At 44.6% G+C, this 15612-nt stretch overlaps 1 protein-coding gene across 1 annotated transcript in view; it reads left to right on the forward strand.

The window, feature by feature from the left end:
- The first annotated feature begins 468 nt into the window (after window positions 1-468).
- Window positions 469-15612, forward strand: part of LOC135225231 (protein pelota-like) — a 131948-nt gene continuing 116804 nt past the window's right edge. Inside the window, exon 1 of the mRNA XM_064264557.1 lies at window positions 469-610. Coding sequence (XP_064120627.1) covers window positions 570-610 — 41 coding nt within the window. The 5' untranslated portion in view covers window positions 469-569. The remainder of the gene's footprint in view (window positions 611-15612) is intronic.

Here is a 15612-nt window from a genome sequence, read left to right on the forward strand (position 1 = left end):
GTCTAATATTGTCATGTAAAATAGTGGGTTCGCTAATCTTGACATGACCCTTATGTTTATGCTCGGAAATAAATCGATAGTATAATAATCATATCCAGTACTCGATATTATTTAGTATTAAAAGTTAAAGTCAAATTTTATTCTTCGCCATGCACAAATTTCACTTTCATTCTTCTTATTTTTCTTCTCAAACACATTCATATAATTAACTCGGTTTTAGTAAACATAAAGGTTTAAACATTTACCTCGAGCTGCTGTTGGTGTTCTCACATTTCACTGCGTATCTGTGCTAAGTGTAGCAAAAGCCGCTAGTTTGTCGTATTCAATTCAGTAATCATTATCTAAGTTGCCAAAGACCAATGTGGGGTAGAATATTATTTGTTGCAATATATGGTATTTTACATTAGTGTTTTTGCTTAAACTTGACCTACGGAAGTATCTAATAATGAAAAGCCATGCTGAGACATAGGGCAATTGGCAAAGCGCTTGAATCGCTACATTTGTGCCACCACTTCCTAAGGTTTTCCCGATGTGTCAACAACTAATCCGACGTTATTATTACTTAAAATATGAAATTAGTACATAGAGACATAGACAAGGATGGCCGGGGGTGAGTAATAAAGTCATGGTTTTCAGCAGGATAGCAGAAGTAGGGTAAATGCTTGCTTGAAAAGGAGAAATTGATGTAAAAATGTTCCTGCGGTAGTGGTCGTGGTGCCTGACACCGAATGGCTTTGGCACTTTCGCCTTGCCTCACTTCTCCCAATTTTCACTTTCATCCATTGCTTATTGTTGTTGTCATGATGTGCTCTTATGCGTCGGTTATGTGCCCTGTGGCGGGTTATCTTATTTTTTAGGCGTGTTGCTATTGTTGCCAGGTTAGGTTTGTTTTCCTTCTGGGTTACGAGTATCCCCAACCAGTCTCTGTTCAAGAGAAGGTCTCGGAAAAAGCTGTCCCTTGACTCGACCTTATTTAATCATTATTTTTGGATTGGCCAGTGATCTACTTGAACATATTGTTTCTGATGGCTTACTTTTAACTTGCTGCAGCCTAGTACCTAGCTTATACTGATGTAGGTCAAGCTGTCTAGCTTATCCTAGGCCACATTTTTCTTTTAAGGACGGTACCTATCAAGCTAGCACCAGTATAATGGGGTACCGTCATTTAATTGGTTTAAGGTAGGCTAGGGCATCACTTGACTCTCTTTCCATATGGCAGGCTTAGCCTATACCCAGTACTAGTAATACCTACTCATGTTTGGTTTGTTATCCTGAACCCATACTTTAGCTGCCTTTTTTGTAGTAGCTTTAAGCCTAACCTATTGTCAGATGTCCCTACGTAGTATCATTTGGCTCACTGATGGTTATTAGTGTTTATTAGGGTAAAACACCTCTGTGCAGCCAGTTGGCCACTTAGGGTAAACAACCACAGACGATCCATCGTCTTCGTGTGGCCAGGCTTTATTCACTCTATATTTAATTGGTGAAACAAGAATACAATTACAACTTTAAGCATACCATTCAAAAGATAGAAGTTTCGTCAACATAATGTGATATACGAAAGCCCCATACGAACTAAAATAAGCATGTGGGCTCTTTGTAAAATATGTTTTAAAGGCAGTTTTGAAATCCAATATGGCGGCTATCGTGTGACTGGCCGTTCTAACCACAGACAATCCACCATCTTTCCCAGCCTTTGCAACACTCATTTGAAGAATGTTAGCGTATATAGTATGTAACGTTTATTGATCTTACTCAAGATTGCAGTCGTAATCAGCACAATAAAACCCCATTTTCTTGCCTATATTAGTGAAAGTATGAAACTTTTTATTCCCGGGGTCATGGTTTGAACTGAATTCATTTTTACCTTGTAATCGGTGGTTTTATTCTTACTGCCATCACAACTGAAACTCCACAGTGCTTAGATTTGATTGTAATTATACACATTTTGGTCTTAATTCACTCAAAATTGCACTTGAACCACGTTGCTATTCGTGGTTCGTGTCTATTATCCCTTTTTTGCAACCAAATTAGCCCCGAAAAATTACAAATATTTCTGATGTACTTAGGAGCAGATGACGCGACGAAAAAATTACTCGTCGTTGCCAATCTAGTGAAGCTTCACACATAAGCCGATACATTTACAAACTGTTTCCATGAATTTTAGTTGTCATAGTAATGCAGTAATGATAAAATTGCTGCAATATGTATATATACTACAAATAGATATGCTAATTTCACTTATTTCCCTGGTTTTGTGTAAGTCTTATGCCCAGTTTTGAGGGTAAACACATACCAATTGACAACACTGATAAACAATTGAAGAGCGCAAAACGCCGCAAAGAATGCTGTAGTTCCCTTGGATAAGTACTGGTTAGAGGTCGAGATTACTATTGTTGTGAAGAAAGTGCCCCAGTGTCTGTGGGTACAAGTGGTGTGTGGATTTAGCACAGGAAATGGGAAGTTTGTTGGCACAAGTGACTCCGCAAACATCGAGATGGCGTCAATCTTCTAAACTTTTTTAATTGTAGGTAAAAATTTTGAAAGCGTCGTGGGAGTAGTGTGCACTACATTGGCTACACTTTTCACTGTTTAAATCTTAAAATATGGCCTTAATTTCTAACTTTGGAGAAAATACTTCCTTTGAAAGGAGAGTAGAGGTCTTGAGCTCCTGCTATCACCACCCAACAACTCATGACTGATGACCATCTCCGGTGTCAGGACGTGTTAAAGTACTTTTTCGGAGGGTGGCCAATTATGCGGTAGTCAGTGAATTGGCCAGGCCAGTCGGTTGTTTACCCTATATGACAGTGCAGCCACTTTCCCAAAAAATAACTTCAGCAAAGCCAGTAAGCTTAGTTAGAGGTCAGTCACAAGCCAACCTCTATGGAAGCAACACCTCGAGACCTCTACTTTCCTCTCAAAGTAAGTGTTTTCTCCCAAGTAAGAAATTAAGGCCATAATTTCCTATTGAACAGAAGTTAATGAAAAACTAGCCATGCTCAGAGTTAACTTACCTCCATGATGCTTTCGAAATTTTCACTTAAAATACCTAACATATAGAAGATTGACGCCATCTCGATGTTTGCTGAGTCACTTGTATAAACAAACTAAACATTTCCTATGCTAAATCCTCACACCACTCGTACCCATAGAAGCTGGGACACTTTCTTTACAACAATCTTAAACGATGATCTTACGGCTGGGGAAACGTGGCAATTGTTTAGGAAGAAGAAGAAGAATAATGTGCAACATAACATTTGAATAATTAGTTAAACACCAGAATAAGGTTATGAATTGCATAAATTTATTACAAATTCATGATCATTCATTTTAAAATATTCATTGTTGTAACTGTAACCAGATTCCTGACACAAATTTCATCGGGTTTGCTGTGAACGTTAGCTACGTTGTTCATGCTTTCTTATTTTTTTTCTTATCACTGTTGCCAATTAGTTTGTGTTTACCCTCCTAACTTAGGATAAGACTTACACAAAACAGTGGAAATAAGTGAATTTAGCGTATCTGTAATATATATAAAAATGTTAGAGCAATTTTATCTGTTGCATTACTGTGACATCTAGAATTTATGGAAACAGTTTGCAAAGGCATCGGCATATGTATCAAGTTCTACCAAATTGGTAATGATGACTTGCCATTCCTAGCACCTATTAGAGGTTCAATTTGTTTCAGCCGTACAATTATCAAGAAATAAAAATAAACTATTTCAGCCATACAATTATTAGAAATTAAAAAAAAAAAGTCAAAATAGTAATATAGACTTAAATAAATGAAAAGTACTAACAAAAAAGTACAAATTTTGTGTCATAAACAAGTCACTCAACTGTTTCTACTCGACTCATGGATTCTGGCTGCCAGACGTAGCAGGCTGAAAAATTATTCCCACCATGGCTTTGTAATAAACAAACTCAATTATTTTAAGTGAAATTTGAAGTGAATTAAGAATGAAATGTGTATAATTACAATCAAATAAGCACTGTGGAATTTCAGTTGTTGGAGTTTCAGCTTCCTCATGGGCGCCTTCACCTTTGTTCTCCCCAATGGAGATTGAGGAAGTATTGTACCCAGTCCCAGGATCCTCAGTCATTCCTCTTTCCTCTATCTCAGGAGGTGATTGAAGACTTGGATTGGTGGCTAGATGACAGGAACCTCATCATAGGAGTGGATCTTACCGTTCCCCCTCCGGACATGCTCCTGTTCTCAAACACATTAACGAGGGATGGGGCACACAGCTGGAGGAGTTGCTGACTGCAGGAGTGTGGAACCTTCACAACAAGTGCCTTCACATCAACATCCTGGAACTCAAGGCAGCCTTCCTGGCTCTCCAAGAGTTTCGGTAACGGGTGATGGGACACTGTGGTGTTGATGAGCGACAACACTACAATGGTGGCATATGTCAACCAGCAAGGGGCACTCACCTCCCTCGAGCTACACCATTTGACAGTGCAGGTGCACGAGTGGGCTCGGTAGAGCTGTCAGCCAGATACATTCCAGGCAAGAGGAATGTAGTGGCAGACAAGCTCAGCCGCCAGAATCAGGTGATTGGAACCGAATTGTTCCTTCACCAGGATGTGGCAGAGACCTTTAGCTCCGTTGTTCTCAACCCATGGGCAGCTGCAGAGGACGCATTCCAATACCTGTGGGACAACCTGATTCAAACCGTTATCAGCAAGATGCGGATCATGCAGAATCTCCGGATGATTCTGGTGGCACCTAAATGACCTCAGGCTGTTGAGTATCCTGACCTCCTGGCTCTTCTCTGCGGTGCACCGTGAGAGACTCCCCCATGGCAGAACCCGCTGTGCTAACTGCAGTAGAGTCCCAGTGTCTTCACAGCTGGAGATTATCCACCATCTTGCAAGTGAGAGGCTTTTCTTGTCGAGCAGCAAGAGAAATGGCTTGATACCTCAGATAGTCCTCTGCAGCAATATACGTGGGAAAGTGGGCCGTCTTTTGTGGTTGGTGTCGTAGACAGGTTATCTTTCCGGTTGGGGCCACTCTTCAGCAGGTCGCGGACTTCTTCATCTATCTTTGCCAAGAGAACCTCCTCTCTGTTTAAGCCGTAAAGAGCTACAGGGCTACATTGGCCTTAATCCTGAAGCTGAAAGGTGTCGATATTTCGTCTTCCTTTGAGATATCGCTACTCATGAGGATCTTCGAGAGGTCTTGCCCACCCATGGATCTCAGGCCTCTTGCGTGGGATGTGACTTGTACTGCAGAACTTGTCTCGTACCCCATATGAGCCATTTCCAGTCCTCATCTGCGAAGAGAGTAGGCAAACTGCATGGTCTTTTCTTTCGTTAAACACTCAAGGGGTTGGGGATCGGTTACGCTTGACTTTTTCCTAGATTTTGTGATAAAGGCTCAGAATCTATCGGTCCCCGATGCCAGGTTGAAGTCCTTCTCCATCCCCTCCTTGAGGGACTTCATTGGTGATGATCCAGATGAGATGCTACTTTGTCCCGTTAGAGCACTATGGCGCTGCCTGAAGAGGACCCGCCGTCTCTGCCTTGAGTGTCGACGACTGTTCGTTAGCACCGGTGGGTCCAAGAAAGGGCTGTTCAAGACTATACTTTCTTTCTGGCTTCATGAGACGATCAGGAAAGTGTGCTCTTCTGCTCCCAACAACACTGGTGCACTTCGTCCGAGAGCTCACAAGGTCAGGGGCATTGCCCCGTCGCTCGCATTCCGTAAGAACCTGTCGGTTCAACAGGATTTGAAAGCAGGGGTCTGGGCAAGCCAGACCACTTTCACTTCTCACTACCTTTGGGATATTGCCCACAGGTCCTTGGACACATTTTCTTCGGGACCAGTGGTGCTCAACAAGTTGTGTAGCTTACCCAGCTCCTCTAACTTGACAGAGTCACATCTTGCCTCGTTGTATGGTATGAATGAGCGTGACTGTGGAGTGACTGGCTCTCCTTTCATCTCTTTCATCCTACTCTTTCCCTCCGGATAGAGAGTAATGCGGACTATTTTGTGCTGGACCAAATGCAGATGCAGATAAGACACTCCTTAGAGTAACCTATTTTCTTTAATTAGTTAATGGAAGCAAATGTCCCTTTCCTTACAAGGCAGGAAAGGGGGTTTGACACAAGACAAACCCATAACTTGTATTTGCCTTATAGTGTCCGACATAATGGTCTTTGCTTTCCCATAAGGGCGACTCGCATCTCTCTCCCTAATGAGAAAAGCCCAGAAGACTAACTTCTGATCTTGCAATTTCAAACATCTAACTCACCTGGTAGTTATATATAGCTTACGTCCCTGACGTCACGGCAGAATTTCAAAACTCGCGGCAATCGCCGATTGGGTAGTCAGGTGCACCACCTGTGCGCCCTCTACCAGGTACGTAGCACCATACCAACTATTCCTCAGATCTTCCCTGCCGCCGCTACGGTGACATCGTTGGAACTTCGCTCGTTATAGCCCGTGTCTTTTGCAGTATTATTTTGGTGAGTACACTTTGGCTTGGCTTTCGCTTGATTGGATTTTGATTTCGTTTCGATATTGTTGGTTTGACCTTTGCTTGTTTTTGATCTCTCTTTTTGATTTCTCATCATGTCTGATTCTGCTTCAAGTTTGAGAATGTGTGTGAAAGGTTGCAAGACTAGACTTGCTAAATCCTCTTTAGATCCTCATTCTATTTGTAGTAAATGCAGAGGAAAAGTTTGTGAGATAGGTGATTAGATGTGATGAATGTGTGGGCTTGCCTGAGACTGAATGGATTGAATATTACCGCTATGTGCGTAAATTAGAGAAAGATAGGATAAGGAGAGCGAAGAAGACCTTGTCTCGCTCCTCCATAGACAGTCAAGGAATAGATAGTTCTCTATCCCTCGATAATCCTATTGATCTCCTCCTGTTGTATCATTACAAATGAACTTACCTGTCAGATATATACATAGCTAAGACTCCGTCGTCCCCGACAGAAATTCAAATTTCGCGCCACTCGCTACCGTAGGTCAGGTGATCTACCTGCCTGCCCTGGGCGCAGGACTAGGAACCATTCCCGTTTTCTATCATATTTTCTCTGTCGCCGGTGGTATCAACATTGTTGTTACTACCTCCTGACTGGAATTCGCTTTTCAAGACTTTATGTCATCTTTATTGGATTTCTTGGTGACGTACTGGATCGTTGTTTTGGCATTCGCTACTGTGGACTGGATTTGGACTTGCTTTTGATTTTTCTAATAGAATGTCTGATTCCAAGTGTTAGTGTGAGAGTGTGTGTGGAATGTAGGCTGCAAGGTGAGGATACCGAAGGCTTCGGTTGATCCTCACACTGTATGTCGTAAATGTAGGGGGTTTGACTGTTCTTTGGCTAACACCTGTATTGAGTGTGAAAAGTTGGATGCTAATGAATGGAAGACTCTAACTTCTTACTTGAAGAAGTTAGAGAGGATAGGATTAGACGGGCTGCACAAAGAGTGGTGAGTACAAGGCCTATTGAGCCTTTTTCTGAGTCTAACTCTCCTTTTATTAATGAATATGATTCTCCCTATGTATCTGAATCCTCACAGGCTTTGCATTCGGATTCGGCTTCTGAAATTGCCAATCTGAAGGCTACTCTTCGTAAAATGAAGACAAAGATGGCGGCCATGCAAGGTAAGGCTAGTGATTGTGAATTACTAAGTGAAGTGAGTGTTCCCAGTGTTGTGGAGGGGGCGTCTGACCGTCCCTGCGATGCTCCCAGGCCTAGACCTCTTCCAAACTCACATACCCAGAGGAGTAGGAAGGTTGTGGGGAATCCCCAACGGTCAGGCGTCCCTTCAGCAGGTTCTGTTTCGTTACAGTCTGCTCAGGACCGCTCTAATAGAAGCGTCCTACGAGATTGTTTCTCGTCGTCCGGTTCTCCTTCACCTAAACGAGGGTGGAAGGACTCGGATCTTTCTAGGCCACTGAAAAGGCATTGGAAAGAGCGCGCGTTCGACTCGAGCCCGGAACGCTTCTCGGAGGAAGCTCCTTCTTCTATCAAGAAGGCTAAGCTGGTTTTGACGCCTCCTAGAACAGTATTTGAGGATAGCACTCCTTCGAGTTCTCCTGCTTCTTCTATTGAAGAGGACGCTGGGGTGGCTTCCAAGAGGATATTGCTTGCAGTTCAAGAGCAGATTGCCTCTTTGGTTGGAGTTCTTTCGAGGGATCCCCCTCGCAAGAAGGACGCTAGACTTCCTATTAAGAAGTCTCGCCTTCTTTCACCAGCCAGACGTGAAGCGTCCTCCAGACATGGGACGTCTTCCAGGCGCGAAGAGTCGTACAAACGTCAGGATCTATCCGAGCGAGTTGCTCTAGATCAGGATACGCTCAGGCGTGAGGCGCCAGTTAGGCGCGAGGATTCAGCCAAGCGCGAGGCGCCAGCCAGGCGCGAGGAGTCAACATTGCGTGAGGCGCCAGACAAGCGCGAGACGTCAGCCAGGCGCGAGATGCCAGCCAGGCTACACGCTCCAGCCAAGCGTGAAGCGCCAGCCAAGCGCGAGGCGCAAGACAAGCGGGAGGCGCCAGCCAAGCGCGAGGAGCTTTTCAGGCGCGAGAAGTCAAGCAGACGCGAGACTTCTTTTAGACGTGAGAGAGAGTCTGTTCACTCTATGAGCCCCTCTCCTAGTAGGAGTTTGTCACCAGTAGAGAGAGAACGGGATGAAGATCCTCTCGTTTTTCAGGCCGATTCTCCACAAGGTGTAGAAGGAGATTCGGAAGAAGAGGGTGACAGTAGAGAAGGAGTCTCGAACTATAAAGTTCTGACTGACCTTCTTTTACGGGAATACGGAGATTCTTTAACTCCTGCCGCTCCTCCGTCGCCTCGATCACTGTTTTCGAGTGCGATTGTGCCTAAGTCTTCGTCGGTCTTGAAGATGAGACCTACGATCTCTATGAAGAGAGCGCTTCAGTCCTTAGACGAATGGATGTTGTCTAAGAAGGATCCTGGGGCAGAACCACCTTCTTGTATGCCTCCAGCCATTAACTTTCCTGGCAAGAGAGGTTTCTGGTACCGAACTGGGGAGAACATGGGCCTTTCTCTCCCAGCGGCAGCCGAAGCGGACTTTTTCAACCCTTGGTTGACTCGTCAAGGAGACACGCTTTGAATGGAGCTCGCGTGTCTTGGGCGATTTCGGAGACGGATCATCTCCTCAAGGGACTCTTCCATATTTTGGAAGTGTTTAATTTCCTAGACTGGTCCCTTGGGGTGATGTCTAAGAAAGCTCATGACTCGGATGGTCTAGACCCCGAAGTCATTCTGAGTATTCTTGCTTGTATTGACAAGGCGGTACAAGACGGATCAGGAGAAATCTCCTCTCTTTTCGGAGCAGTACTCCTTAAGAAGAGGAGTATTTTTAGTTCCTTCCTAACCAAGGCGGTTTCCTCTCACAGAGAGCAGCCCTGGTTTTCGCTCCCATGTCTGACTTCCTGTTTCCTTCTCGTTAGTGAAGGACATTTCTCGATCACTGACTGAGAAGGCGACTCAGGATCTTCTCCTGCAAACTGCAAGGAAGAAGAGACCACTTGTTTCAGTTGACAAGAAAGGACCGACTTCTACGGTTCAGCCCTTTCAAGGAGGCCCTCTCTCCAGAGCTACCTCTAAGAGAAGAGGTCTTGAGAGGAGAGGTAAGGCTCCTTCCCGTCCCTTTAAGAAAGGGAAGTGAGACAGACAGCCTCCAAACACCAGTGGGGGCCAGGCTTCTCGAATTTGCAGACGCCTGGTCACTCATAAACTCGGACGCCTCTTCTTCCATGTCCATAATCAGGAAGGGATATCTTATCCCCTTCCAAGACAGTCCTCCACTAACGACCATTCGCGGGAACTGTCAGCCAGATACAGGGACCTGTACTGAGGGATACTCTTCGTCTGATGGTGAATCAAATGTGGGACAAAAGAGCTATAGAATTGGTTCTAGAGCAAAACTCTCCGGGGTTTTACAATCGGCTTTTCCTGGTTGCGAAAGCCTCGGGGGGCTGGAGACAGTTCTAAGATGTCAGCGCTCTGAACAAGTTCGTTCTAAAGGAGAAGTTCTCTATGGAGACTTCGGCCTCAGTCCTGGCGGCTTTACGTCAAGGAGATTGGATGGTGTCGCTGGATCTCCAGGACGCCTATTTTCATGTCCCGATTCACCCTTCTTGTCGTAAGAAGTACCTCCGTTTCATGACGGGGGGAAGGATCTTTCAAGTTCAGGGCCTTGTGTTTCGGCCTGTCAACAGCTCCTCAGGTCTTCACAAACCTAATGAGGAATGTGGCGAGGTTTCTTCACCTCAAAGGCGTCAACATCTCTCTATATTAGGACGATTGGCTCATCAGGGCCAGAAACAGAGAGACAGTGTTTGGAGGACCTTTCTTTGACCCTAGACCTGATAAAGGCGTTGGGACTACTCGTGAACCTCGAGAAGTCACAGCTGATTCCCAGACAGAACTTGGTCTATCTGGGGATTCAGATGGATTCTCGGGGTTTTCGAGTATTTCCTTCCGCAAGAGAGAATCGTGAGAGGCTTGGAAAAAGTCTCTCTCTTCTTAGGGAAAGAACGGACTTCGGTGAGGGAATGGTTAAGCCTGCTAGGCACCCTTTCCTCGCTCGAACAGTTCTTTCCTCTAGGAAGACTACATCTTCGCCCTCTTCAGTTTTTCTAAGAGATCTTGGAACTGGAAGACGGGACTTCTCTCCGGCAGTTTTTCTCCTTCCAATGGAGATGAAAACCACACTGCAATGGTGGTTGTCCCCTCTAAAAGAGAACAAGGGAATTTCTCTGGAAGTTCCGAACCCAAGCCGAGTGTTGTATTCCGACGCATCGGAGAAGGGTTGGGGAGCAACACTAGACCGAGAGAAGTGTCAGGCACCTGGAAGGCAGCACAGGTGTCCTGGCACATAAATTGCAAATAACTTCTAGCTGTTCACTTTGGCGCTAAAGTTCTTCGAACCCTTTGTGACGAACAGTGTGGTCCAAGTGAATGTGGACAACACTACAGCCCTGTCCTACATTCGGAAGCAAGGAGGAACGCACTCAGTGTCGCTTTACGAGATAGCAAGAGATCTGCTAATTTGGGCCTCACAAAGAAACATCTCCCTCCTGACAAGATTTGTTCAGGGGACGAGAAACGTCAGGGCGGACAGACTGAGCAGGAGAAGCCAGGTCCTTCACACAGAATGGACTCCTTCATTCAGTTCAGGTTGGGTGTCAGGAGTCCTTTGGGATCTTTGGGGCACTCCTCCACGTAGATCTGTTCGCCACATTCCTTTCCAAAAGGCTGGAAGTCTTTTGTTCAGTGGTGGAAGACCAAGAGCTCTCGTGGTCGACACCTTCCTGCTGGACTGGTCTCAAATGTGGGACGTGTACGCTTTCCCCCCTTTCAAAATCCTGGGACAAGTGTTGAGAAAGTTCGTAGCGTCCAACGGGACAAGGATGACCCTGATAGCCCCGTTTTGGCCAGCACAAGATTGGTTTGCAGAGGTGCTGGAGTGGACAGTAGACTTCCCAAGATCCCTTCCAAAAAGGATGGATCTTCTCAGACAGCCACACTTCGAGAGGTTTTCATCAAAACCTCCACGCTTTCGCTCTGACTGCCTTTCGACTATCGAAAGACTTGTCAGAGCGAGGGGGTTTTCTCGCGAAGCTGCAAGCGCTATCGCTAGAGCCCGAAGAGCTTCCACTAGACGAGTCTATCAGTCGAAGTGGGAGGTATTCAGAAGGTGGTGTAAGTCTAAGAGTTGTCCTCCTCCAGTACCTCTATAACCGAAATCGCTGATTTCCTTTTGTTCTTGAGAGAGGTCTCTCATTTGTCTGTATCGACGATCAAAGGATACAGGAGCATGCTTTCGGCAGTATTTAGAAACAGAGGCCTAGACATTGCTGAGAATAAAGATCTGCACGACTTGATTAGATCGTTTGAAACGACAAAATCGAAGGAACTAACTCCTCCCAGCTGGAACCTGGACGTAGTTCTCAAGTTCCTTTCGTCTGACAGATTTGAGCCTCCCCACGTAGCTTCGTTCAGGGATATAACAAGAAAAATGCTTGTTTTTCCTATCTTTTGGCGAGCAGCCAAAAGAGTTGGCGCAACTTCATGCCCATAGAAGATGAAGTCGGCTTTAACAAAGACTCGGCCTTTTGCTCGTTTAGAACTCTTTTTCTAGCGAAGAATGAAAATCCATCGAATCCCTGGCCCAAGAGATTCGAGATCAAAGGCTTATCGAGTCTAGTAGGGAGAGAAACAGAGAGGTCTCTTTGCCCGGTAAAAGCCTTGAAGTTCTTCTTACAAAGAAAGAAACAAATGGGAGGCTCTAGACAAAGTCTTTGGTGTTCGATTAAGGACCCCACAAGAATCATGTCTAAGAACGCATTAGCTTTCTTCATTAGGAGCGTCATTACGGATGCTCACAAGTTCTGTCCTGACGACTCTTTTCCGCTTTTAAGAGTAAAAGCCCATGAAGTTAGAGCAGTGGCGACGTCTCTGTCTTTTCAGAAGAATATGTCGTTAAAGAAAATCATTGACACGACATATTGGAGGTGCAATTCAGTTTTTGCATCTCACTATCTTAAAGACGTTCGCGTGACTTACGAGAAATGTTTTTCTCTGGGACCTTTTGTATCGGCGGATACAATACTGGGTACGGGAGCAAACACCAATCCTTAAATTTGTACATACCTTCTACTAGATATGTTCTAGATTTCTGCTGACAAAGAGGGCTCGGTGCTGCACTGGCGGCCAGTCACTGTTGTTCAGTAAGGAACTCTTGTGATATCTTTTAGGGGAGTATTAAAATTTTTTTTCATACAATCAACTTACCTGTCAGATATATACATAGCTAAGACTCCGTCGTCCCCGACAGAAATTCAAATTTCGCGGCACGCTGCAGGTAGGTCAGGTGATCTACCGTCCTGCCCTGGGTGGCAGGATTAAGAACCATTCCTGTTTTCTATCATATTTTTTCTGTCGCTTGGAATGTAAACAACGTTTGCAGTTCCTCCTGACTTGATTTTTGGATTTCATCGCCATCGATCTTCTGGGCTATCTTTTGCAGGGAAGTACTGGATCTTTGGTTCGGCATACGCATATTAATTTGTTTTGATAACTTTGGCTTCGAAAATTTCGAAGAATTGTTTACGTGTAACTACCGAACTTTTCGGTAGACAATCACACAGTTTGCAAGAAGGAAAATTTTAATATTTATTCATAATAACGTGTAGTAAATGTTAGAATTGATTGAGCTAACTTCCTTCTTGACGATGTAAGGAAAGAATAGTTACGCTTCCTTTAAAAGTTTATATAGCTCTCGTACTAACGAGCAGTTAGAGCATTAACATTACTAGTAGTGTGGTATCCTCATCTCCTTCTTACTTCACAGAATCTTCAAATTCATATTGCAATTTGAAGACAAAGGAATGTAGCTCAAAATACGAGCTATTGAAAGGTAAGAAGTGTTTTTACTGTTAGTGCAGTGGAGGGTGCGTTCTGTTCTGCTCTGTTTCGCTCCCAGGCCTAGACCTCTTCCAAGCTCACATACCCAGAGGAGAAGGAAAGTCGAAAGCCTTACGGAGGTTATGGAGGAATCCCCACCAAGATCAGCGTCCCTCGGCAGGATCTGTAGAACGTCCCAGACTGCCAAGTTCGCCATTGGAAAGAAAGGCGTCCTAATTAGTAGAGGGTCGCGTTCGATCGGCTCTGTCTCGCTCTCAGGCTAGACCTCTTCCAAACTCACAAGCCAAGAGGAGAAGGAAAGTCGAAAGCCTTACGGAGGTTATGGAGAATCCCCACCGATCGGTGCGTTCCCATCGGCAGGATCTGTAAAACGTCCCAGACTGCCAGGGATAGCCATTGCAAAGGCAGCCTTTAAAAAAGTGCGTCTGTTCTTTCCGTTTCTTCATCTTACATCCGAAAAGACGAAGAATGTACATGTTAGAAGTTCGGAAAACGATCTGGCTCGTTCTCTGAATAAGAGAACACTGACTCACTGAGCGAGAGGCTGAGAGCCAGCCAGCAAGCTAGCGCGAGCCACGTTCCAACAGCCAGCAGCGAGCCGCGTTCCAACAGACTAGCGCGAGCCGCGTTCCAACAGACTAGCGCGAGCCTCGTTCATACAGATAAACGCGAGCCGCGTTCCAGCAACTGAGTGCGAGCTGCGTTCCAGAACTTTTTCTTGGCGCAAGGCGCCTTCAAAGAGAAAACAGACGGCTTAACTAAGGAGCCTTATAGTAGAATGGCAATAAGAAGGATGCTTCCATTGAACGTTTTCTGGCAAGAGGCTCGTATAACAAGACTAGAGGCGCTCGGATCTATTAGGGCGCACGGGACCTTCCACGCAAGCGGAACGTTCCAGAGCGAGTCTCCTTTTCTAGCGTGCGGAACATTCCAGGCGCGCGGAACTATCCGACGCTAGGCGCTAGGCGCAAGGATCCAGACGCCAGGCGTCAGAAGATTTCAAAAATCTTCATTAGAGAGAGAGGTCAGTCGCGAGACTCCTCTTTGAATTTTTAACTTGAACAACTTTCCCCTGGCAAAGGTGCAAGATGTCGCACAGGCGGCCGTTGCTTTTGTCAGAAGGATTCTGATACTAAGAGAAGCCCCTTTTCCATTATTCAGAAGGATCCTTTGTTAGGCAGTTCCTCTCAATGCGGACTCTCTCCTTCATCCATGCTCTTCCCTCGTTTTGAGGAGGCAAGAGCTTTGGGAGTTTTTCTTAATAAGATCTCATCGATGTTTGGGTATGATGGCGGATAGAAAATATCTACTTCCTTCCGTAAACCCTAGTGATGAACAGGAATTCTGTCTCTTCCGCGATTTATGAAGAAATCACGAAGATTTAAAGAGTTCCTTGATTAACTTCGTTCCTTAAGGATATATATGTGTATATATATATATATATATATATATATATATATATATATATATATATATATATATATATAATATATATATATATATATATATATATGTGTGTACTCTTTCTATCGTTCTATTAACAAAAAGAACGAAGATAGTAGAAGGTAGTAGAGTTTCTGCTGTATGAGAATACGATACGGTCAATTCATAACACATACCGTAGTTACTTCTTTTCTGTGCAACTCAATTACAAGTATCCTTCTACGTCTCTCCTAGGAAGGACTACGCTTAAAGGGATTGTTAAGACTACACCTACTTAGCTTCTAGATTTATCGAAGTCTTGTTTGCTTAAATATGCTTTAATAAGAACTTCCTGAAGTTCGATAATAATTTTATTAAATTCCTTTATTAATTGGAGTAGCTGGCAACTCTGGAAGAGTAGCGGGGACTGCTTTCGCTGAGAGCCTGAGACCAACGCAGTACGCCTATGCCAGTTACTGTCAGTACCATGTAGGTGTCAGTCATGAGCGGTCGGGCGAATCTCTCTCTCTTGCGGGATGGAATAACTTTTCCGTTATCTCTCCCCTACAATCGCGTTCCTTAACCTCGGATTGAGGGGATAGTTAAGCTAACATAAATAAATATTGTATGCCTTTTGCTAAGAAGCTTTCAATAAGAGAGATAGTACAACCTTTCAATGCGGTTTACCGTAGGTAACATTATTAAAGGATTCCTATCGCAGCAGAACATTATATTATGTAATGCTCTCAGGCTTACGAAAGCATAGC

The sequence above is a fragment of the Macrobrachium nipponense genome, chromosome 13, assembly GCF_015104395.2.
Source record: "Macrobrachium nipponense isolate FS-2020 chromosome 13, ASM1510439v2, whole genome shotgun sequence".
NCBI lineage: Eukaryota > Metazoa > Arthropoda > Malacostraca > Decapoda > Palaemonidae > Macrobrachium > Macrobrachium nipponense.